The 21,237-nt window shown below is 35.8% G+C and overlaps 1 protein-coding gene across 1 annotated transcript in view; it reads right to left on the bottom strand.

Moving 5' to 3' along the window:
* LRPPRC (leucine-rich pentatricopeptide repeat containing) overlaps positions 1–21,237 on the bottom strand; it is a 77,274-nt gene that overhangs the window by 7,947 nt on the left and 48,090 nt on the right. The window contains exons 25-32 of the mRNA XM_010015093.1: positions 17,072–17,140; positions 16,722–16,809; positions 13,247–13,389; positions 13,054–13,141; positions 9,230–9,353; positions 5,467–5,555; positions 1,924–2,128; positions 143–282 (exon numbers count right to left, since the gene is read on the bottom strand). Of these exons, the coding sequence (XP_010013395.1) occupies positions 143–282; positions 1,924–2,128; positions 5,467–5,555; positions 9,230–9,353; positions 13,054–13,141; positions 13,247–13,389; positions 16,722–16,809; positions 17,072–17,140 (946 nt within the window). The remainder of the gene's footprint in view (positions 1–142; positions 283–1,923; positions 2,129–5,466; positions 5,556–9,229; positions 9,354–13,053; positions 13,142–13,246; positions 13,390–16,721; positions 16,810–17,071; positions 17,141–21,237) is intronic.

Genomic DNA, 21,237 nt, shown 5'->3' with positions numbered 1-21,237 from the left:
AGGAAAAATATTTGATTGAAAAGACACTTTTGTAAACTTCACAGGCATGATTTATGCTGACTGAGCAGGTTTTACATGTAACAGCTCTTTCGTAACACCTTTGTCTAGTCAGAATATTTAAATATCACTGCAATTAACTTACATTTTCCCAAAGCTGGTTCTAATCCTTCCTCAGACACCTTTCTTAACAAATAGGAAATACTTTGGACACCTTGATCAGGATTCTGTGCACCAGAGATAAGCAGAGGCTCAAGGTATTCCATGGCAGCATCAAGGTCATTGCTAAGAAAAGAGATTGAACTGGCTTAGTTTCTGAAATCAAGATTCCTAAACCTCAAGAAGCAATTATATTAAATTCTTTGTTTTCTACATTAAGGTTATATTTCCCAGAATGGTTGAGTACCTGTCACTTCACTCAGATAATGTAAAAGTGAAACCATTTATGACTGAATGAATAAATTAACCCGCAAATAATTTTTTTTATGATCTTTGACTTGTACAAGGTTTAAGTAATTTTAATGCACTTTTTGCATCATTAAGAAAGCAGAGTTCTGCTAGCTGCTTTAGGAAAATGTGTTCTGCTAATCTAGAAAGCAAAACCAAAACATTAACAGAAAGTATCTGAATAATTAATGCATGCAACTAAGATTTTTCTTAAAGCTATTCAATTAATTATTTACCCATTTTTTCCCATGCCTGCCTTTTTAGATGCAAAAGACAACACTAAATGTCATTTGCAAGATACTTAAGAATATATAAAGTGCATATTATTTATGCTGCTGCTAAGTCTTTTCATAAGTTCAGGCTAGTTGTGTTATGGGAAAAACAAAGTTGATGGTGCTTAAATAACCTGTGTCTGTGCACAGCAATTTATTTATTTATTTTTTCCTGCCACTGATCTACCTCTTAAGAACACAGCATGACTTTGCAACGCTTTTAAGACATGGAAAGACAGGAAAATATGCAGCTTGAGACAAATCCTAAAGTATCTCTACTATTTGGAGCATTTAATTTAGGTAAAAGTCAATGCACTAGGACTGTGTACCAAGAACCGCTCGGATGTAAGTATTTAAAGGATCAATCCTTTATAGACAGATTGTTTTTCAGTAGCTGAAAGTAGAGTGAGCACACTACTGGAACTGGCCTGCACGGCTCTGCTTCAGCTCTTTTTGCTGTACAAAACACACCAGTGGCTATTCTCTCTGGTCTGCATGCCTGAGGCAATCAGGTATTTGTTATGTACTACACAGTTCTACAGCTTTCCTGCAGAGTTAGACACAGGAGCTCTACCTGATGAAACTGGTTTGAAATAAAACAACAGGGTATGTAGGATTCTTGAAGACTGGTTCCTGCAAAGCATATTTGAGAAGTTCATAGTACGCCCTTTATCCCAGAAGTGCTTCCCCCATGCAGTTCCATACAAAGGATAGACTAGCAGAGTACCAATGTATCAACTAAAGCAGAAATGCTAGGCAGAAGAAGATGATACTGTATTAAACAGTTGAATCAAAGGATGCTCGATGCAATTTTTGTTTACAATCAAGTATTGTGTGCATAATCTGTGGGTGTTAGGTTCCAAGATTTTTCACATTTATATTGATGAAGTAATTCAATTTTACATTCAGATTTCACAGGGCTTTTGATCTAACACCAAGGAGAACACTTCACTTGAGGCGTAGTATGTTAGAACAAAGTTATCAAAGCCAAATTACACCACTTTAGAAGACCATATGCCCTCCCAAATGCTTCATAGCTATCCCTATGTGTCTGGGAAATGATACCAGAATAGAACTGCACAGCACACTGCTCAACTTGACCAGAATTTAACAACTAAGTTACTGTAAGAATGAAATGGATAATGCAAGCCATTTCCCACCACTCTGCATAGAAGAATTACATATACTAGGTCCTAGAAATACTTACTTTTTAGTATAAGCCAATGCAATAGCATTAGCCATTAGTGAGGCAGGTATACCAATTGGTTTTGTGGTGTGTTCCAGCATGTTTTTAAGTGCTTGCAGGCTCTTTAGATCTCTTTTTTCAGTCAGAGACTGAATGAGAGCCATAACTGCTGATCTAGCAGGCAACCAGCCACTGTCAAGTATTCCTTTCAGAACAGCCATGGCATCTAACGATGGTAAAGAAACAAGGGAAAAAGAAATCAGATTTTAGTTCAGAAGGCAACCATGCTGCTGGTATCATTAACACTACCCTTTTAAAAACATTTACAGAAAGTAATTCTCTTGCTGAACTTAAGCCCCAAAGCTGCTATAGTGAATTATAACTTGAATATATATATACACACTAATAGAAACTTTCAACAGTATTACAGCATTTTGACCTGAATTATTTGGTCAATACAATTAAGATACTTCTAACATTTAATTAATTTTAGTATCCAGCTCAAAGAAAGCATCTGTGTCATAAATTTCCTCCCCCATGACCATAAGGTCATGACCTTTTCAGCTTGTTTTTTTCTCCAAACTATAATCAACTTTCTTCAAAACCCCAAAAATGTTGCGTGCATAAGAATAGTTTTAAAATGTAATTCATTATTGAAATTGCAGAAGTCTAGTATTCAGATTTGTCTTTTTAAGTGTACACCAAAACTTTGTTTACCAATATTTAATTTTTAAATAAAAGCATTGGACAGTTTCTATACAAGAACAAAAACAAACTTGAAATTTGACAGTTTCCTCAAAACCTCCTAAAATTATAGCAATTACCGATGTTAAAAATACACAAATCTCTTGTCCATCTGCCACAAATTCCCAAACCCACCACAGATGAAGTCACCCTCATTGTTCTAACCAGAATTCTTGTCAATTTATGTTATCCATGAGCAAACATACAGAGAAAGACATGCCCCTCTGGTAAAAATCTCTCACTCCTTACCAACATAGGCAGGATTAGTCACAGATAATAATTATAATACCAAGGGATAACACTTATAGTATACACCCACTTAAACTCCACAGCATTAACATTCCAATGTGCAGGTACTGCAGAAACCAAATATTACCTTTTACATGAGAGGAACAAAAAACATCCTGCATGCCTAACCGCACTTCACAGCAAATTTTCTTTCTGCTCCCTCCTTCTCAGCCCCCCTACCTCTTTCTTTTTGGGGAAAGGAAAGGAGCAACACATCAGGGACAAGATTCACAAAATTAAAAAAGCTAACTTAAAACACATGCTAAATTCAAATGCTCTGACTTCCACATTTTAAGTCCACACTCTGTTTTGCACAGGGTATGCCAGCCTTCTCAAGAACACACACAGAAAAAGATTTGAAAGTTGCATGTGTGCAGCACTACTGCAAGATATTATGTACTAGGAGTATACTGGATAATTCTTCTGGTATCTTTTTTATTTTCCCTTATGCAAAAGCATTTATTATTACTGATGTGAATTCATAATTTAATCCCTTGATTTTTCAAGTACATAAACGCAAGTAAATATGTGCTTGTGAAAACTGACCATTTGTCTTTTAAAAGGCTTTCCAATAAACTCTGCCAATTCCCTAACATGAAACTCAAGTTCTGACTCTTCAAGTAACCTTGCTAGAAGCTCTTGCTAGAAGATACTAGAGCTCTTACAAGTGTACTTAAGCATCTACATTACACTGCAAAGAACGACGCTGAACTTCATAAGGAAGTGATATAATGCAAGCCAGTTTTATACAAGTGAAAGCCATCATAGGACGTAGGTCAAATATAGCTCACAAAATTACAAGAAGACAGTACCCAAAATTTTCCTGGGTAATCAGAAAATGACTAGTCTGGTTGAAATATTTAGTAGCTTGCATCTTCAAGGCTTCACTTACAAAAAGAGAAGCAGTATCTTTCAAATTAAAAAAGAAACAAGGATCAAGTCTTGACTATTCAATTAAAGTACCAAAGTAAAGCTTGTTCAATGCAGAAGGTAAACGAAAATACAATTTTGCAAAGCAATGGAATTCTAGAGTCTTCTTGAGAAACTTCATATTGTGCAAGAAGAAACATTTTCAGAGTACTGCAAGGGAGAGGGTGGTTGTGGCGGAGAATTTAGTATGCTAGGTAAAAAGTAATCATATAGTTAGCACAGGAGACTGGTGGCATATAGAAACATCAGTCATGTTCTGAAGAAGTGAAGATTTTTCCAGTGTAATATTTAGGAAGAACTGGTAAAAATTCACTGCACACTGGACAAGAAAAAGCATAAGATTTGTTAGAGTAAAATCAGACAGGGAAAGGCAGGTGAAGGCATTGAAATTTGTAAAAACTTAAGATTCGCCAAGAGCAAGAGTAGCAATTGTATTGACCGCATGTATTTCAGTTGATGACACCTGGCAATGATGTCAGACTGGAGACTGGGGAAGGAACCGAAAAGAAGACAAGTTTATCAGCTGCATTAAGGAGTACAAATGAGAAGATGCACCTCATGCTCATCTTAAAGTATCTTAATGTACCTGATATTACACAGGTATGGGCTACTACAGCTACGCATAATGAAATAAAATTAATTGATGGCAGAATCAAAACTAGATTTTCCGGTATGCCTGTTGGTATGAAAGTAAAATCCAATTCAGTGTAACACATTTTCTTTGTACATTTGTATGTTGTCAGTACGTTGAAAGGTACTGACAGAAATATGTATCAACACTGTACACTTGCACAGGCATAAAAGATGTAGCACTGCATGTAAAACTACTTGCCTGCAGGGTTTCCTTCTCTCATCAGAGTTCTACTGCACAACTAAACAAGTACAATTTAACACTGTGGAGCTGAACTCTTCCCTGCAAAACAACCAATGCCAAGAACTAAAGTAACACAACTGTAAAACTTTACCCACCATCTTGTTGGGTACCCTTACACACTCTTCAGCCACCATTTCCTTTTCTATCATCATTTTTATGTTAAAAAGAAAACAAAACTGAGTATTTTGTTACTGTTGTTATTGAGAACTATTAAAAAGTATTTCATTAAGTTTTTGAATCAATATTATAATCATTTAGTGCACAATCATGCACATTTAACAGTCAATTTAACTCATCTGGTATCTCACACAAGCAACACAATATGCACGAAACAACTGCTGGGAATTGTTTCAGATGCTCTAAAGTATGTTAATTTCCAAAGCAAAATGACTTGTGCTGTGAATTTTAACGCACTTGAAAGCCTGTACTTTCTCTCGTTCTGGAGCACAAATTTTGCATGTCTGAAGAGCTGTGATTCATCTTAAGAAAACCCATCTTGTGTTAAATGGAATGGAAACTGGACTAAGTGGTCAAATGACAAGTACATTCATATTCAAGCTGTATTATAAATGCATGTACAGTAATTTACGTCTCTCAGCTACCACAAAAGGCTCTTGATAAGCAGGTAATTTGCTAAATGGACTCCTTTATCCAAGTATTCGAAGGGCGTTACAAGAAAAATCTGCAGAGGCATTAATGTGACGTAAAGGTCAAGCATTGTGACATACCTTTCAAATAATCCCGCCTAACTTGCGATATGATGAGGAGGCTGCTGGCAGCACTGTTCAGTGTGAAGCCCTTGATGTGGGTCTCAGCACTAAAAGAAGCAGACATTTAGAAAGGAATTACTGACATGCTTCTGATACGATAATAAATGGTTGAGCACCAAGGTGAAATTATAAAAACTACTGTTCGTATGTTAAAAATATTGCTGCAAAATATCGACCTGGAGACAGCTTTTGTGTTATCCTGTCAATGGTTATAGAAGGATAATTTTTTTTTGCATTCTGACAGATGACAAAGTTGGAAGTGAGCAACAAAAGAAACAAAGTACAAGATTTTTTTTAAACAATCGGTTCAGATTCTTGAATGCTGACATATTAGATGACTAAAATAACTGCATGCCCTGCATTGTTCTGTTGTATCCTAAGCTGGATACTTTTTCTTCTTTTTTCAATAGTCACCATAATTATAAAATATAAAACTATTCTTTCAGCAGTAAAAAATGAAACATTTATTTTCAGCACTGTATATTTTAAACATAAACTAAAGCATATTATGAACTAACACCGTATCATTTGGTTGATTAATTTTCAAATTTCTGTCATCTAGATGTATACAGGTTTTAAAGTGAACATACTACATTTGCTGCCTTAGCCATGTTAAAATTGTATTTCGCTTATCAATTCTTCATCTCCTGTAATACAAAACTTCACATATCTATAGCAAAGAGAATCTTTACTTTAATAACACTGCTAGAGCTTTTCTAACACTCTGAAAATTAGTCAAGAGAGACTAACCAGCAATCATGTTGATCCTATACTACAAAATGTTCCTGTTCCCAAATGACAGATAGCCACATTTTTAATATATAAGGATAAGTTTACAAACGTTCATTTCTAGATTACAAAATCTCTACACAGAAAAGGGGGGCATTGCCATTTACCATATCAGCAATCAAGATAAACCTCACTGATCATCTTGTGGCAAACAACTGAGCAGCCTACCTACTTGAACTTAGAGGCTGAGAGGATTGGGAGGTAAGCAGGGTCATTGCTAAATTATTCTCCTCAATCCCAAGAAAATCCTTCACAGTGCACACAATATGACTATCCTCTCAGTCACTTTCAGCCTCCCAGGCTCAGAAATGCAGTCACTGGACTCTGGGATTTTCTTACTCTCCCAACCAATCCTCTTAATCCCTGCCTAAGCACCCACTGCTCAGTTCCGCCTTTTTTTTCCCTTTGTCCCATCTGTCAAAGCCCTTAAGTCAACAATTCATGCATGAGACTGTAAATTACATATAACAAAGGATTTACTTTCTCCAATCTTCCAATCTTTAGTGTGATTAAATAGATGTTAGCTACTATTACAGAACTAATCCATCATTCCAATACTCCTAAATTTCTATTTAAAACTTCTTGGACTAAATGCAGTAAACATCCCTCTAAACAGTGCTAGAACGTAAAAACAACTAGGCTTGGGTTGACCAACATATCAGTAACCTCCTGGGTTGTTTGGTTTGGGTTTGGTTTTTTTCCAAATGCAGAGCAGGAGTGCAATTTCCTTCTGCCACATCACTTCCTCATGGAAGTTTCTCAGTTCTGATACCAGGAGGGAAGTTTTAAAATTATCTGACCTTTTTAAACTAAAAGAAAAACCAAATAACCCACTTATTTTGTTGCCTATACTAATGCTTATAGTAAGGCACTCAAAATATTATTTAAATTTCAAATTTGACTTCAAGCAGAGAAAAAAAGAAAATGATGTTAGCTTATATAAATGAAGGTAGCTTTCCTGTATTTTATGAAAATATTAGGAGCTGCACAAGTTTCAGGCCACTGCACACATTTAGGCTTTGTAGGAGTAATCTCTTTGTAATATGAGGTTGGAAAAATTGTCAAGCATGCAGAAATGTGTGCAAAACACACAGATTTGCTATTCCTCAACCATGGGTACTCACACAATCACTTTGTCTATTTCAGTGAATAATTTGAAACTTCTGAAAATGTTTAATGTAAGCATCATTTTGTTACTAAAAAAAAAAATACAGAGATAAACACCATGAACGCTGCCAATATGAAGCATTTTCTGTCTTGAGGCAACAGTGAGCTGTTACAAGTTTCTTAGAAAGTCATTATTTGGCATTTCTATGCTACAAGATGGAGTAGGAGAGTTCTGAAAAGCACAGGGGTTATGATGGTTGGCTTTGACCAGTGACAAAGAATAGAACCTCTTACCAAGTCCTGTTTTTTTCGTTATTAAATAACACAAGCCTCAGAGGTGCATCCTTTGAAACACATCTCCAACTTCATTAGTCTTTACAATTTTTTGTTCTTTATTTTTACCCCTGCATTTTGAATTTACATACTAAAACGCATATGTGAAGTGGGAATTCTGAATTATTAAAATACTAGGAACAAGCCACTACCTTTTTTCTGCTCTTCCAACCTGCAAATTACTGCTGATAACATGCAATACTTTGCACATCTTCCTTGCAACTGTGTTTGAGCAGGGAAGCAGTCAATGCAGTAGAATGTTTCAAACTTCTCCCCTGACGAATCTTTCAATACATTGCAATACATTAATATTTTGTGTGAATGTTTAACAAATTACCTAATTTTTATCAAAATTCTTTAGTGCTTCTAAAAACACCTCCTTTCCATATTCTATTTATACAGACTTATCAGTTACTTCTATTTCAGGGAGCGTAATTTGATAAACCATCTTAGATTTTCCTTGATATAAGCCATATATCCATCAAGCACAAACATTCCTTACCATGAAGTCCAGTTACTGAGACCTATTTGAAAAAACATTATTTGTTCTGAATGCAGATGTCAAATACTTTTTCAATGAAAGACATTTCTTTGGTCTAAACACTTTTAAAGAAAACATGAAAATAATAAACATTGTCTTACACTATACCATTCCCAGACATCAAAGACTAAGTTGACTCTAAAAACTATTAGATTTTTATAGTGCTTTATGCAGCATGTAAGTTACCTACAGGCACTTTCAAATTCAGCGTATTCAGTCAGAGAACACATTTCATGACAACCACTGCTCTTGTTTTAGTTGTAAAAAATTAAAGACTTAAATTTTTGTTTTTCTTCTTTCTACACTGACGAATAGTAACACTTTTACTCTGAAGCCTATAATCTGACCAGAAAACACATTACAGGCAGTAATTAAAACAAGTGGTGTACCATGCAACTCACTAAAGGTTAATTCGATTCTGTTGATTCTAATAATAGATGTCAGCAGGTTGGGTTTATTTCAGAAGCGTTAAGAGTTGGATCTAAGGTTTACGGTCACCTCCTAGCCACTGGCACCACAGTCAAATGTACCATTTTGCATCTGGCAGGCAGCCAGCTGCCAGGGAGTGTGGGTAGGGTAGGACAGCAGCAGGGATGGGGATGGAGGCGAAGGCTCACAGGCAGTTAAGTGAAGGAATCTTGTCTGTTTGGATATTGCTCTAAAGAGGAAAAGGCAGACTGCCAGGAGGGTAGATTTTCAGTTCTGAAGCCAAGTACGTTTGTTGATACTGTTAGCTGAAATGAGTTATTAGCAATACATACTGTCACTCTAGTACCTTTTTAATACACAGCATCTCTCTCTATCAAACACTGGTGCATTTCTTACCATAGCTCCTAATTATCAGTCATGACCCATTTTCCCATTGAAAGATAAGGACTTAAAACATGCCTCACTTAACTTAATTGTTGGGTCCCCAAACAATAAAATCCCCCAAACACAGAAAAGCCTTACATTTGTTTTACTTTGATGGCTTGTTCAAGACAATCCTGTGCTAACAAGGCTTTTATAAGGGTAAGATAAGAACCATGATGAAGCTCATTCTTCCCTTGTATTTTCAGGAAAATACTGTAGGCCTCTAGAAAGGAAAAAAAAAAAAAAAAAAAAGGAAAAAAAAGGCAAAATTAAATATCTTATTGCAATGATGTTGATCACAGACAGAAACCACCTATTCACTGAAAACATCCATCTTAAATCTATTTATCCTCTGCTTACATCTTAGACCCCAAAGCTATTAGTCACAACTTGTTCAAAACTGCTTATATACAACAATTGACATATGTCTGTATCTCCACAAAGTTTGCTACTGCTCTTTTTCTATATGTGTCTATTGCTGAAATACCAACACAGCTGTTTAGAAGGGGAAGACTCAGGATTTTTAAAGCAACACCTAATTCTGGGGTATATAGTTACAGTGTCTGGTGCATGATCACAACAGCATTTAACAAATAATATAGGAGGTGATTCCAATATGGGGAGATCAAATTATTTGGCTACGACAAGATTTATACAAAACATACAATTTACAAATATACAGATATTTAACAAGTAAACTACGCTGCATTTGTTTGACTGATTAACAGTTTTATTTCATGCATTCACAATAACTGTCAGTGTATGAAAAGATGTTACCAAAAAGGGGGAAAAATGATAAGCACACTTTTCAGTCATTTATTTTTCTGAAACGAGATTATGTGGCTATAAACATGCAGCTAGAGCTGCCATCCAGGCTGTAACGTATGCTAGAAAACTGTGTTAAGAACCACAAATGATCTTTTATATCTAGACTGTGTTTGCATGTTTCATTTAATGAAACTTAATAAATAATCCCTTTGCTAATGCAAATCATAGCTACAATAACCCTTAAAACTTTTCAGAAATACTCATACTATGACTAGCAATGTCACGGTGCTAGGCATTTTAGTTTTTTCTTATACTTCAAAAGTAAAGATGAAGACATCTCATTTGAATCCTACTGTCACAAAAAGAGTCACACTAATAGCATTTGCTACAGTGTGCTGTGGAATTTTAAGCTGGCATTCCCCAAACCAAAATGGCTGGTGTTCCCTTTGGTTTGAATGCTAAACGTCTTCAACCAAAGAGTATAGAATCATAGAATGGTTTGGGTTGGAAGGGACCTTAAAGATCATCACTGAACTGGCAGTCTGGTTGAAGTATAACTAGATGAGTCTTGAATTAAGACGTATGCCTGATCAGGTATTATCAGCTTATCACTTCTTCAAATGGCATCTAAAATTATTAAAGTATATTAGCATTCAAAAGAGAAAGTTCCTGGTTTCAAAATCATACTGTGTTATAGTACCTATTTCAAGTAGAAAGATTTGTTAGAAAAGTGACAACTTGCCAAGAAAGTCTCAGTTCTCAAGACAGTCAAATTTGTTTCAGCAAATGCAACTGTTTGGTATATGTGTAACATGATCCCCCAAAGTCAGGTTCTCACACTGAGGAATCATGATAAAAATGAAAATATGACTTAGCATAAATCAAGCATTCAGGAAACAGCTTTTCAAAACACCTCCCTGTCAGAATTGATAAATTTGTGAAATTAGTTACATAACCAGACCAAGTTAATATTCTTCCTATCAAAAAGCTAATGCTGATAAAAAGTTATATTCTGCCTTATTACACTCACATCAAAATTACACTATATTGTTATATAAAAGTGACAACTTATTTTTTACGCTGTTTTTTTTTCCAAGAGAACTCTTTCCCAACATCTGTCTTTTTTTCCCTGCTAATTCACAGTAGCTCTAAACCACCTCCTCTCAAATACTGCACCTTTAAATAAAAGAATATATAGGAATAATTTACTAATAAATTCAGTACCAAATGTTATCATAGACAGTTAACAGTTACATTTCATAGTTTGGTTTTAAATTAGTCTCCCTGCAAGGTCCATGACATATTTAGTTTCCTCCTCCTCTCCACTTAATCATTTATGATATCAAAGGCACAGGACGCTTTCCTAGGAATAATGTTATAAAATGCACTCCATTAATTTTGAAATGTTTTCAGTGAAAATATTTCTGCGTTTCTCATTTTCTTTTGAGTCCCAAAATTTACCAGCATGAAGAAAATTCTTGAAAACATTGTCTGTCATAATACATGATTCTTAAATTCATATACATAACATGAGATTACACACCCTATATACAGAATATCCAGACTCCAGACCTCTAATCAGTGCTCCTGCAACTGAGTAACTCTATAGAGTCATTTCATTACCAGAAGCATGTGAAGAGCTGACAGATTCTTATTTTAAAAACTCAAGAGCTTAAAACCCAGCATGTCCAACCTGTAAAATACACTGATAACACTCAGGGAAGAAAAAGACTAGGTATCTTGTATTTATATAGCTTTCTCATTCAGCAAAATTAATTTTTTAAACCTATTTAATTCTATTTCTTATCTGCTTCCAAGTGAGATACGTGTTTGTATGTCACAGTAAAGGTGAAGAGAATCACGATTTTGAGAACATTCAAATACTCTGCATCTTGGCAAATGCTAGAAATAGACTAATTTCCTCCCCACTTTGAGAGGTCCAGTAATGCTAGTTCTGACTCTGTGACCCTACTTTGGGATGTGATGGATAGGAATGGATTTCTAATGATTTAAACACAGACTAAGCCAAAGGAACTGCAATGAAGCACACTCCTCATTTCTATATACAAAGGCAAACACTCATGCATAAGTTAATTCCGTTTTCACCTGAGGTAGGGAAGTTTGCACACAAAAGCTGTTAATTTTTCATAGTAGAATTGATGTGATCTCTCAATAAGGCCTTTTTTTTTGAGGGGGTACCCACAGGCACAGGGGTTTGAAACTGCAAGCTGTGGGGCACATTTTGATGTTTGCTTTTTCTTAATAGCCTTTATTTGTATGGGGAAGGAACAACAGGAGGAAAAGTTTGCAAATCCTACAGATAAACACGAACAACTTTAATCTTCGTTGTAAAGAAGCTAAAGACACTATGCAACACATTGAATCCTTCCTTCAAATAGAAATAAACAGCTTTGCAACATCAGCAGATAGAAAACAGACTAAGAAATAAAAGCCAGCTAGGAGGAGAGCAATGGTTATCTCCGTAACATAGTTCCACCTCATTTAATCTTGTCTATTTAATTTCTTTGCCAAATCTATACTTAAATAAGGTACCTGAAGTATACTTTGGAACCATATCTGATCTTATTATTGAGACTTCAACAGCAGGGGCAAATACAAAATCTCTGAACAACAACTTTTAATAAGTAATTGCCTTCTCATAAACACGTCTCAGCTATTCCACTTGGTATCAAGCTTTAATCTCACTACACTTCTCATGTCTCAAAGCATAAAACTTTTGACCAAAAAGCTGGATTTTCTGGGAACCACAGAAATGATATTACCCTGTATATAAATTTATTTTCTGGTGTTTAATGAATACATTTAAAAGTTAACATGGTGTTAACCCAACAGTATAAAGTGAACTACAGACCAGCAATACTTTGATAATCTTAAAAATTGGCAACTTCTCTATAGACTGCCTTTCAAACATGCATTTAGAAGTCAGCTTTCCTAATGATATTTTAAATATTTAGCATATCCCTCTCATAACAGCTTCTGAAACGTAATATTGGCAGGTAGCATTACTGTGTAACTTTCTTAACATACTAGCAAACCAACAAAAAAAAAAGCAGCAAGCATCTGTTGCTCTGTAGTTAATTGAAATCTCAAAATAAATGCCGGGGTGGGGGGTGGGGAAGTGGTTTTCAGTTTACCTTCTGCATTGTTTTTCCTGCAAAGCATCCTTATTTTTCTTTCTTCTTCACTAGAAACAGGTAAGCTTTCGGTATCTTCATGTCTAACCTTTAAAACAAACTTATTTAAGTTACTGCAATGCTATATGTTATCATTTTTCAAAGGAAACATATTAAAAAGTGTTATTAGCTAGGAAAGTTAAACTCCAGTTACCTTAGGTACCTCAAACGGAACAACCTGACCATTTTTTTCAAGAATTTCAGCCAGTAAGGTTAGTGTTTTCTCACGAGGAACAAGATTTTCTTCTTGAATTTTAGTCCAAACAGCTTCAGCCTTTCTCCAGTCGTTGTTGTTATCTGAAAACAGATTCAAATCTTCAGACAAAAGCACATTTTGAGTACATATATATATACACACACATATCTAAAGTGATTCAAAAAAGGTATCTTTGGAAAATAATTCACCAGTTAGTCATATACTTCTGCTTTATATGATCATCAACCTGAAAAGTTCTGAACTACTTTTAAAATACAGAGGACACTGGAAGATGCAAACAACAACAAAAGGATTGTATGAATTTTCAAATTAAGGAGAAACGAGCTCACAAACATCACAGAAGTGTGCCTCCTGGCTCATCAGTTCTAATATTCTTGATTGTCAATTATAAAAACAATTACAAAAATTTCTAAGTTATTACAAAACATTAGCCCTCTAAGGTACCACTTTCTCAGTTCTATTCTGAAATCCTTGAAATTGTATCTCCTGGTTATGCTGCTACTGAGTTATAGCATCTACATCCCAGAAGTTTAAGTCTTCAGGCTCTCATTTTGCTAAGAAACCCCACCCCAAAAAACTACTAAAACCTACACCAACTGTACCTGAAGACTGTAAAAGGTTAAGTTTTCTGAAATAGAAAAAAATAATTGCTGCCAAATTCACAGAATAATTCAACTGTTTTCAACAAGAATGTCTATTTATACATGCATCACTACACGTAACTGCAAATAAATAGAAAGCTGGACTTTATCAAAAAAGTTAATTGCTATTTAACAACATACATCAGGTGGTTTCCTACGTCTCCTATCATAAGTCACCAGAACAGCATTGGCTTCTGGTTGTAGGTCCTATTCACAGCTACCTAACCCCAACATTTGCTAACTATAATCTGTCCACCCATATTTTAATTCAGAATTCCAGTTCTCGCAGTGCAAGAAGGCAGTCAGAAGGCGGACGACGGAATGAATCATTCACTCGGCAGTATCTCAGCCTAAACTAGCAGGTCTTCAGCTACTCTTCCACTGTTCAGTTACAGAACTTCAGCTTTTCAGCAGCTCAGGCTCCATTGGACTAAGTCAAAGCACACGGAAAAGCTGGAGCAGCCACCTGGAAGCAGCATGACACACTTGGATGTTCTCTGGAATTGTTATAACGGTGGAGTTTCAAAGCAGAACATGCTGCTTTGCAATCAATATTGCCATGCAATACTGAAAGGTTGCAGCACAATGTTCTCTTCTTCCCAGCAACAACCTGAGTTTAGGAAAACACACGGATATGTAACAGGGCTGATTGAAGCTCCATGCCTGCTTTCAATGGCATTGCTTCAGCTTTTCAGAAGAGGCAGCAAACTTGGTGACTACCCTATGTAAGATAAAATGATTGGTTTTAAGGACTAAATACTGCAGATAACATTTTAAAGCTGATTATATTGGTGGTTAGCAGAGTAGGACACAGATTTCTTAACACTTTTTCATGTGCTTGTCCCTATGTTTGGCCCTCATGAGGCCACATTTAGAGGACTGTGTCCAGTTTTGGGCTCCACTACTACAGAAGACATGCCAGCAACTGAAGCAAATTCCACCATCAAGGCAGAAAGGGGCTGGAGCAGATGAGGAACAGGAGGTCAAAGAAGATGAGTTTTGGGCAGACTGGAGAAAAGGAGGCTAACAGAGCAGACCACTTGCTGTCTTTAGTTACTTGTAAGTTACAGAGAAGAGTGAGACAGGCTCACCTTGGAAGCACAGTGCGAAGTATGAAAGGTGATGATTAAAAGTTGCAGCAACAGAGTATCTGAGGATGATCAAACCCTGGAACAGGTTGCCCAAGGAGGCTGTTTGATTTCCACCTTTGAAGGCACTCAAAACTTTACTAGACAAGGCCATGATGTGATCTTTGAAGCCTTCCTATGGGAAATGGGCAGGCCTAAAACTCCTAAAGTTCTCTCCAGCAAAATTTCTTCTGTGATTCTAAAAAAGCGAAATGCATTGTCTTCTACACCTCCGATCACAGCTTGGTAGATGGTAGATTTTTTTTAACATGACTAAAATAGATGTGAAGTTATGGCTACTCTCTACTGTGCTTGTGCATGGAGCAGCTTCAACAGATAATCTGTAATGGTTGAAAACAGGAACATGCACGGGTTTTGTGTTTTATGGTGACATAAACCCACAAATGTTTTCCACTTCTTTGAATAGATGGAATTGGTTTTGTCTTTTGAAAGACAACTGAAGATTTTGCATGACAGAAGTTGATAAATTGTATCTTCTTAGATTCTCTTCCTGGCAGGCACACTGTCAGACTTAGTCATTGCCAGAGGTGAACAGGATGTGTGGGGTAATAGGAAGGCTCCCTCCCTGTTGAGCCAACACTGCTTTTCAGGTTTACTTGATTTTTGATGTTGAACCATGTGCAAAGCCAGAACTGGGTAATGCTATAGTTGGATTTTGAAACTAAGGCTGTTCAGGAAATGAAAAGTAACAAAGTTCTCAGGAAGTCTCATCATCTGTTTTGTGGAAGTACTCACCTCTTCTGCTTAGGGGAAGTGGAATGTGGAAGAAGCCTCTTCCATTACCATATGAAATCAAAACATTGCTAGCTGTAGTCAACCAAAAATATACATGGGGAACAGCCCAAAATTACTTCAAGCTCAAGTGCAAGTATTCCCCATACTAAATATATAAAATTGCTGTAATAGCTCATTAATATACACACACACATCACTAGAGTGCATAACAGTCCCTGTAATGCTTTTTTATGTCCCAATCTACTACTGAGTGCTCCATATCCAGTCTGAACACAAAATGTTTTTTAAAGACCTCAAAATAGCCGAAGCTTCCAGAATTTTTATTCTGTAATACAGCACAACACACTGAGTAACAAACCCAGCACAAACTGAAAAATACATAAAAAGAGAAAATTAAAAACACTATAGATACATCCTACACTAAGTCTCTAGCATAGATATGACCTTCCAATTTTAAAAACTGTTATGTTTCTATAAGTGAAGCAAAAGTTAAATTGTAGCTGGTGAAGAATTGGTAGATTTTTAAAAAAATAATAAGAAAAATGCACCTTTAAACCAGATCCAAATACAGAAGACTACAGATCTGTACCAGTTATGAAGACATAACAAATAAGCAGTTTACTTCTTTAAGCATATTAAAAACTAAAACAGAGTAAACTTTCAAACTAGGACACAAGACAATAGCATGGACTGGAAGACTTGTACTGTGTAAGTTCTAGGTAAGTGTTCTGGTCTGCAGGTCAAAAGTCCCCTGTACTCTCTCCCTCACAAGATGCCTCAGAAATGGTATACAGGCTAACTGCATTTCAGCATAAAACTCCTCTCCAATTCAGGGTTATTTCTTATCTCCAAACACAAACCTAAACAGATCACAAGCTCACTTACCACACAATTGAAGCAAGTAGTAGTACATCTCATTTCTATCACATTCAAATAGATTTTGAGTTAATTCCACTAACTGTTCCAATGTCTCCATCTTTAAAAAGAAATAAGGAAGAACATAGTTATCTCAGCCAAACTATTTTTCTATATATGTGCACTTCCATGCTGTGTGCATTCAGCTAAAATAATATTCCTGTTTAAGTATACACCAGCATTTACACAGAGCATTAAGTTCACCCCATCAGCCTGTCACATGTCCTTTCACAAACATAAAAATCAAGCAATGAAATACTTCCAAACAATTTTTCTTGGAATATTATGACAGTTACATAGAAGATATCATACAGGCCACATACCTGATTATTTGATATACACTTCTTTGCAAACCACTGCAACCTTCCAGAGTGTGCTCTCAAGCCAGGAGTCTGTAAAATATTTTCACAAGAAGAAACACATTACTTCACATAGAACATTCTAAGGAAAAGAAAAGTTAATAAAACTTCATAGGTTTGGGTCGGGTGTTTTTTTATTTTTTTAAAAGCTGAATGAGACTACAAGCTCACACATAATTAAGGCTACATTTATAAGAGACTTAAAAATTGCAGTCTGTTTATTGAAGACATTTTCCTTTTTGGCTGAACACTGCCAAAAGAGTTGTTTTAATATACACTTCAGATGAGCTGAAATGTTAAATAATTTCTACCACCACAGTAATAGAGTATTATTGCTATTACCCACAGTAATCTTTTGTATTACTTGTGGCAGAGAATTACACAATATGCTTCCAAACTGTCTTCACAATGAAATGTTTGTATTCAACACCACTGCAATGTCTTAGCAACTAGAAAACCATGCCACTCAGCTACATCATCGTCAATAGGTGCTCTCTCTCTGGTAACATTAGTCATTTTCTTACAACTAGTAACACCTAATACCAATTGTGGGTTTAGATACTGACTTCTCTTGCTACTGCTCAGTAAGAAAAGCAAGAATTTATAGAGCAGTAACTGTTACAACTGTAATGTGCTGCCATGCAGATGCCAGGTATACTACTGTAAGGCAATTCCTATCCCAAAACAGAGCAAAGGCTTACTTCTTAAGTTTTGTACATGGAGGAATTGATGTATAATAGTCAATATGCCCTAGTTTTTTCTGTTACTAATTTTCTCAGGTTTAATGAGCCTTTGCTTATTCATTCCTCTCTTGTTTTGAGCAGACTACAGGTACAGAATACAATCTCAAAAAGGCTTCAATCATCAGAAGCTCCACCTGGTACAGACTACTACGCTGTGCCATCTCAGTACCACCAACCATAATCAAAATATTAGTTCCTCCACTTAAATAAATTCTTAAACACAGGAAAATTCATAGTTCTTAAAGAAACATGTTACAGGCGTGCCAGTACTTATGTCCAGCATACCCAAAAATTATATAAAAACTGCAAAGCATCCATCATTTTCAACTCTTATTCTTCCCTCCCACGGAGTACTTAAATTTACTGCATACTCTCTTGTTTTAGCACAAGGATCATTTACACAGAGGATTCTGCTTTCATCTCAGGTGTCCAGATTCACATTAATACAGCTCAAAGTGATTCCAAGGAAATGTCTGTTCATCCCTACAGAGAAACGTGTGTTTTGACTTATGAAGGCTTTTAAGCTGTTAATATTTTAAGAAATCTCTACTGTTTAAACATGAAGTGCAACTTCTAAAATTTGAACACCACTTAGCATAGAAGAGGCAGTTTGAACAAGAAGCTGTGAGAAATACTGAGTCTCAGTTCCAAAACAGTGGAAACAATTACCATTGAAAAAGTCAATTTACCTTCTGTCTTTTTAACACAGATAATTTCCTTATCCCATATTCCTAAGTGCAAAACTATTACCATGACATCTTTATGAAATAATTCAGCATATAGCAGAAACCACCATGCAAAACTTCAGTCAAATACATTAAAATCTGCTAAATAGATCAGAAACAGTGTTCTGCAGAGTAAATATTGGGCCATATAATCCCACCAATCATCCAAGCCTTTTTATTCAACCACTGTAAGGTTTTAAAAAATAGGACGTTAACCCCACAGTTCTTCAACATGGAGCGTCTTCTTTGTGTATTTAACTGTACTTTAAAAATAGTCTCAGTCCAAGAGGTTAGAGAAAAACAGTGGCTTTCTCAGGTATTCAAAAGTGGTACATATAAACAGTTTTGCTTTCCAGGTACTTGCTTTTTTTCCTTTTTTTTTCTCCCCCACATTTATGTTTACAGATACCTGTTCAGTGCTTCTTTAAGAGCTACTAAGCAGTTTCACATAAAATATGCCGAAAACTAAGTCAAGAATTAACATCTTATACAACAGGCTCTTGAAAATGAAAAAGAAAATAGTATGTTGCCTGCATTTGTAGCTAATCCTCTTTAGGACATGGTAAAATTCAAATGCTGAATTCACTTACAACTTCCAATATCATTGCTGATCCGAATGCCAATGAACTCAACAGCTCCAAAGCTACAAACTTTTTATAGTAAATCCTTTCCTGTTCAGAAATGATTGATGTGTCTGTCACTACAAGGACAGCTGAGTTATACAACAGATATCCTTGTGTTTCATTTTGAAATTGAGAAGTGTTTTCACATACTGCAGGTCTCAATCATCAAAAGAACATCTAGGTCAGATTAACTAAATCTCCAGAGCCTGCCTGATAGTCCATATTTGTAGCTTATCCCTTACCATCTTAGGGCATTTTAAACATTGCATTTAGCAGGAAGCAGACTTTCTACAATGCAGCAGACTAAAATACAGAATAAAATAAAAAAAAAAGGCAAGTTATAAAAAAATTAAGTACAAAACCTGTTACTCTAATTACTCGTCCAAATCCCCATAGACAATTTTGCTCTTGCTTGTTTCAATGGAGAAAAAAAAAATTAAAAATCTATTATTCTTAGTGGGTTTGTTTCGTTTTTTTGTGGGTTTTTTTGTTTTTTTTGATTTTTCTTAAGCTATGCACTGCTTCAAAGAATCAAACAACTATTGAGAGTCTCAAGCAATTCTTACAGCATATAAACGAAACATGCAGGTTGTCTGGCTTTTACATTCTCTTGGAATGTAACACAGTTGTACTGTACCAAACCAAAGGTTCATCTAGCTTCTTATCCTCTCCCTAACAGTGCATATGGAAGAATATAAAATGACAGAAAACCTAGCAATACTTTCCCTTTAGTGCTCTGTCACTCTCCAACTACTTGAGGTTCAGGGGGTTACACTGCTTATAGAAAGCGATTTTGCTTCTGTGAGCTTTTCTGGTTGCCCTTGGAATCCTGTCAGATTTACCATTCCTAAGATCCTTTGGCAAAAGGTTGCATCAACTGCCTTATGCAGAAAACAACCACTACCACTTTTTGTTTGTTTTCAGCCTGGATTCTACTAGTTTCGACTTACACTGGAAGGCAATGCACAGTTGATTTTTCTTTATCCTTTCCATTTCATATTATTATCATGAGTGGTATAATTCCCTGTGGTATATACTTCCCTATTTCACTGTTTCTTCTCTGGAATAAGCAGAGCTCATCTACTTAGCTGTACCTCCTATAGAAACCATTCCATACTTTTGACCCCATTTGTCACTATCTTCCTGAGGCTCAACTTACGACCCGAACCTACAGTAACTTACTGATTCTATACTTTCACATACAGAAAGGAAAACTAACTAGAGGGGAAAAAAAGAGGCTGCATCTTTAGAACAACTCTTGCCAAGCAGCACTCAAAAATCACTCCTAACAAATCAAATATATTTGGTTTGTTTGCCTCCTTCCTAGGACCAGTCACTTCAGACAGGTGATTTCTGCACTAACATTTTTATTTGAGCCAATTTCTACCTATTGCAGCTGACTGAAAGAAAACAGATTGCTTGGGAAAATAATGACCTATCAGGGAGTAATTATTTGATGTTTTCCCAGATTTTTAGATAATTATGGAAATTTTAAAGTTTGGTTTAGTATTCTGTAGCTGTTAAGCTAATAGACAAACTATTTTTTTTACTTTTAAGAAAAGCTTTACAGAAGACATATGGAAAATATTTATTTCTCTCTACTTGCCTAAAGCAACCTTTTTCTCTTTAAACAAAAAACTGACTTACAGAGAAAACCCACAAAAATCAACAGACCAGAAACCCTGTGGTATTGTTAAAAGAGAGGACTTCCAGAAAATTAAGAGTTTCCAGTATACTATCCAGTTTTGCTATAGCTGGCTTAGGATGCACAGTTATTTAAAAGCCAGCAGAAGTGGCTGGCTTTTCATTTTTCATTTGGCATATACATAACATGAGATGGATGACTTTTGTTTTAACCTTCCAACACTGCACTTCCACAGACTACTACTGTGCACTGTTTGGATATCCTGGACAGCTAATTCTAGCCTTTCACAGTCTAACTTCACTGTAACACACCAATTCTAACCAGTCAAGTTTAACCCCGGCCTCCTTAAGTGTTTTATGTTTTCTTCTAAATCCTTACATTTTTTTCCCAAAGT

Source organism: Nestor notabilis, unplaced genomic scaffold (genome assembly GCF_000696875.1).
Source record: "Nestor notabilis isolate BGI_N333 unplaced genomic scaffold, ASM69687v1 scaffold4885, whole genome shotgun sequence".
Lineage (NCBI taxonomy): Eukaryota > Metazoa > Chordata > Aves > Psittaciformes > Psittacidae > Nestor > Nestor notabilis.
This window is presented reverse-complemented; position numbering and strand designations above follow the sequence as displayed.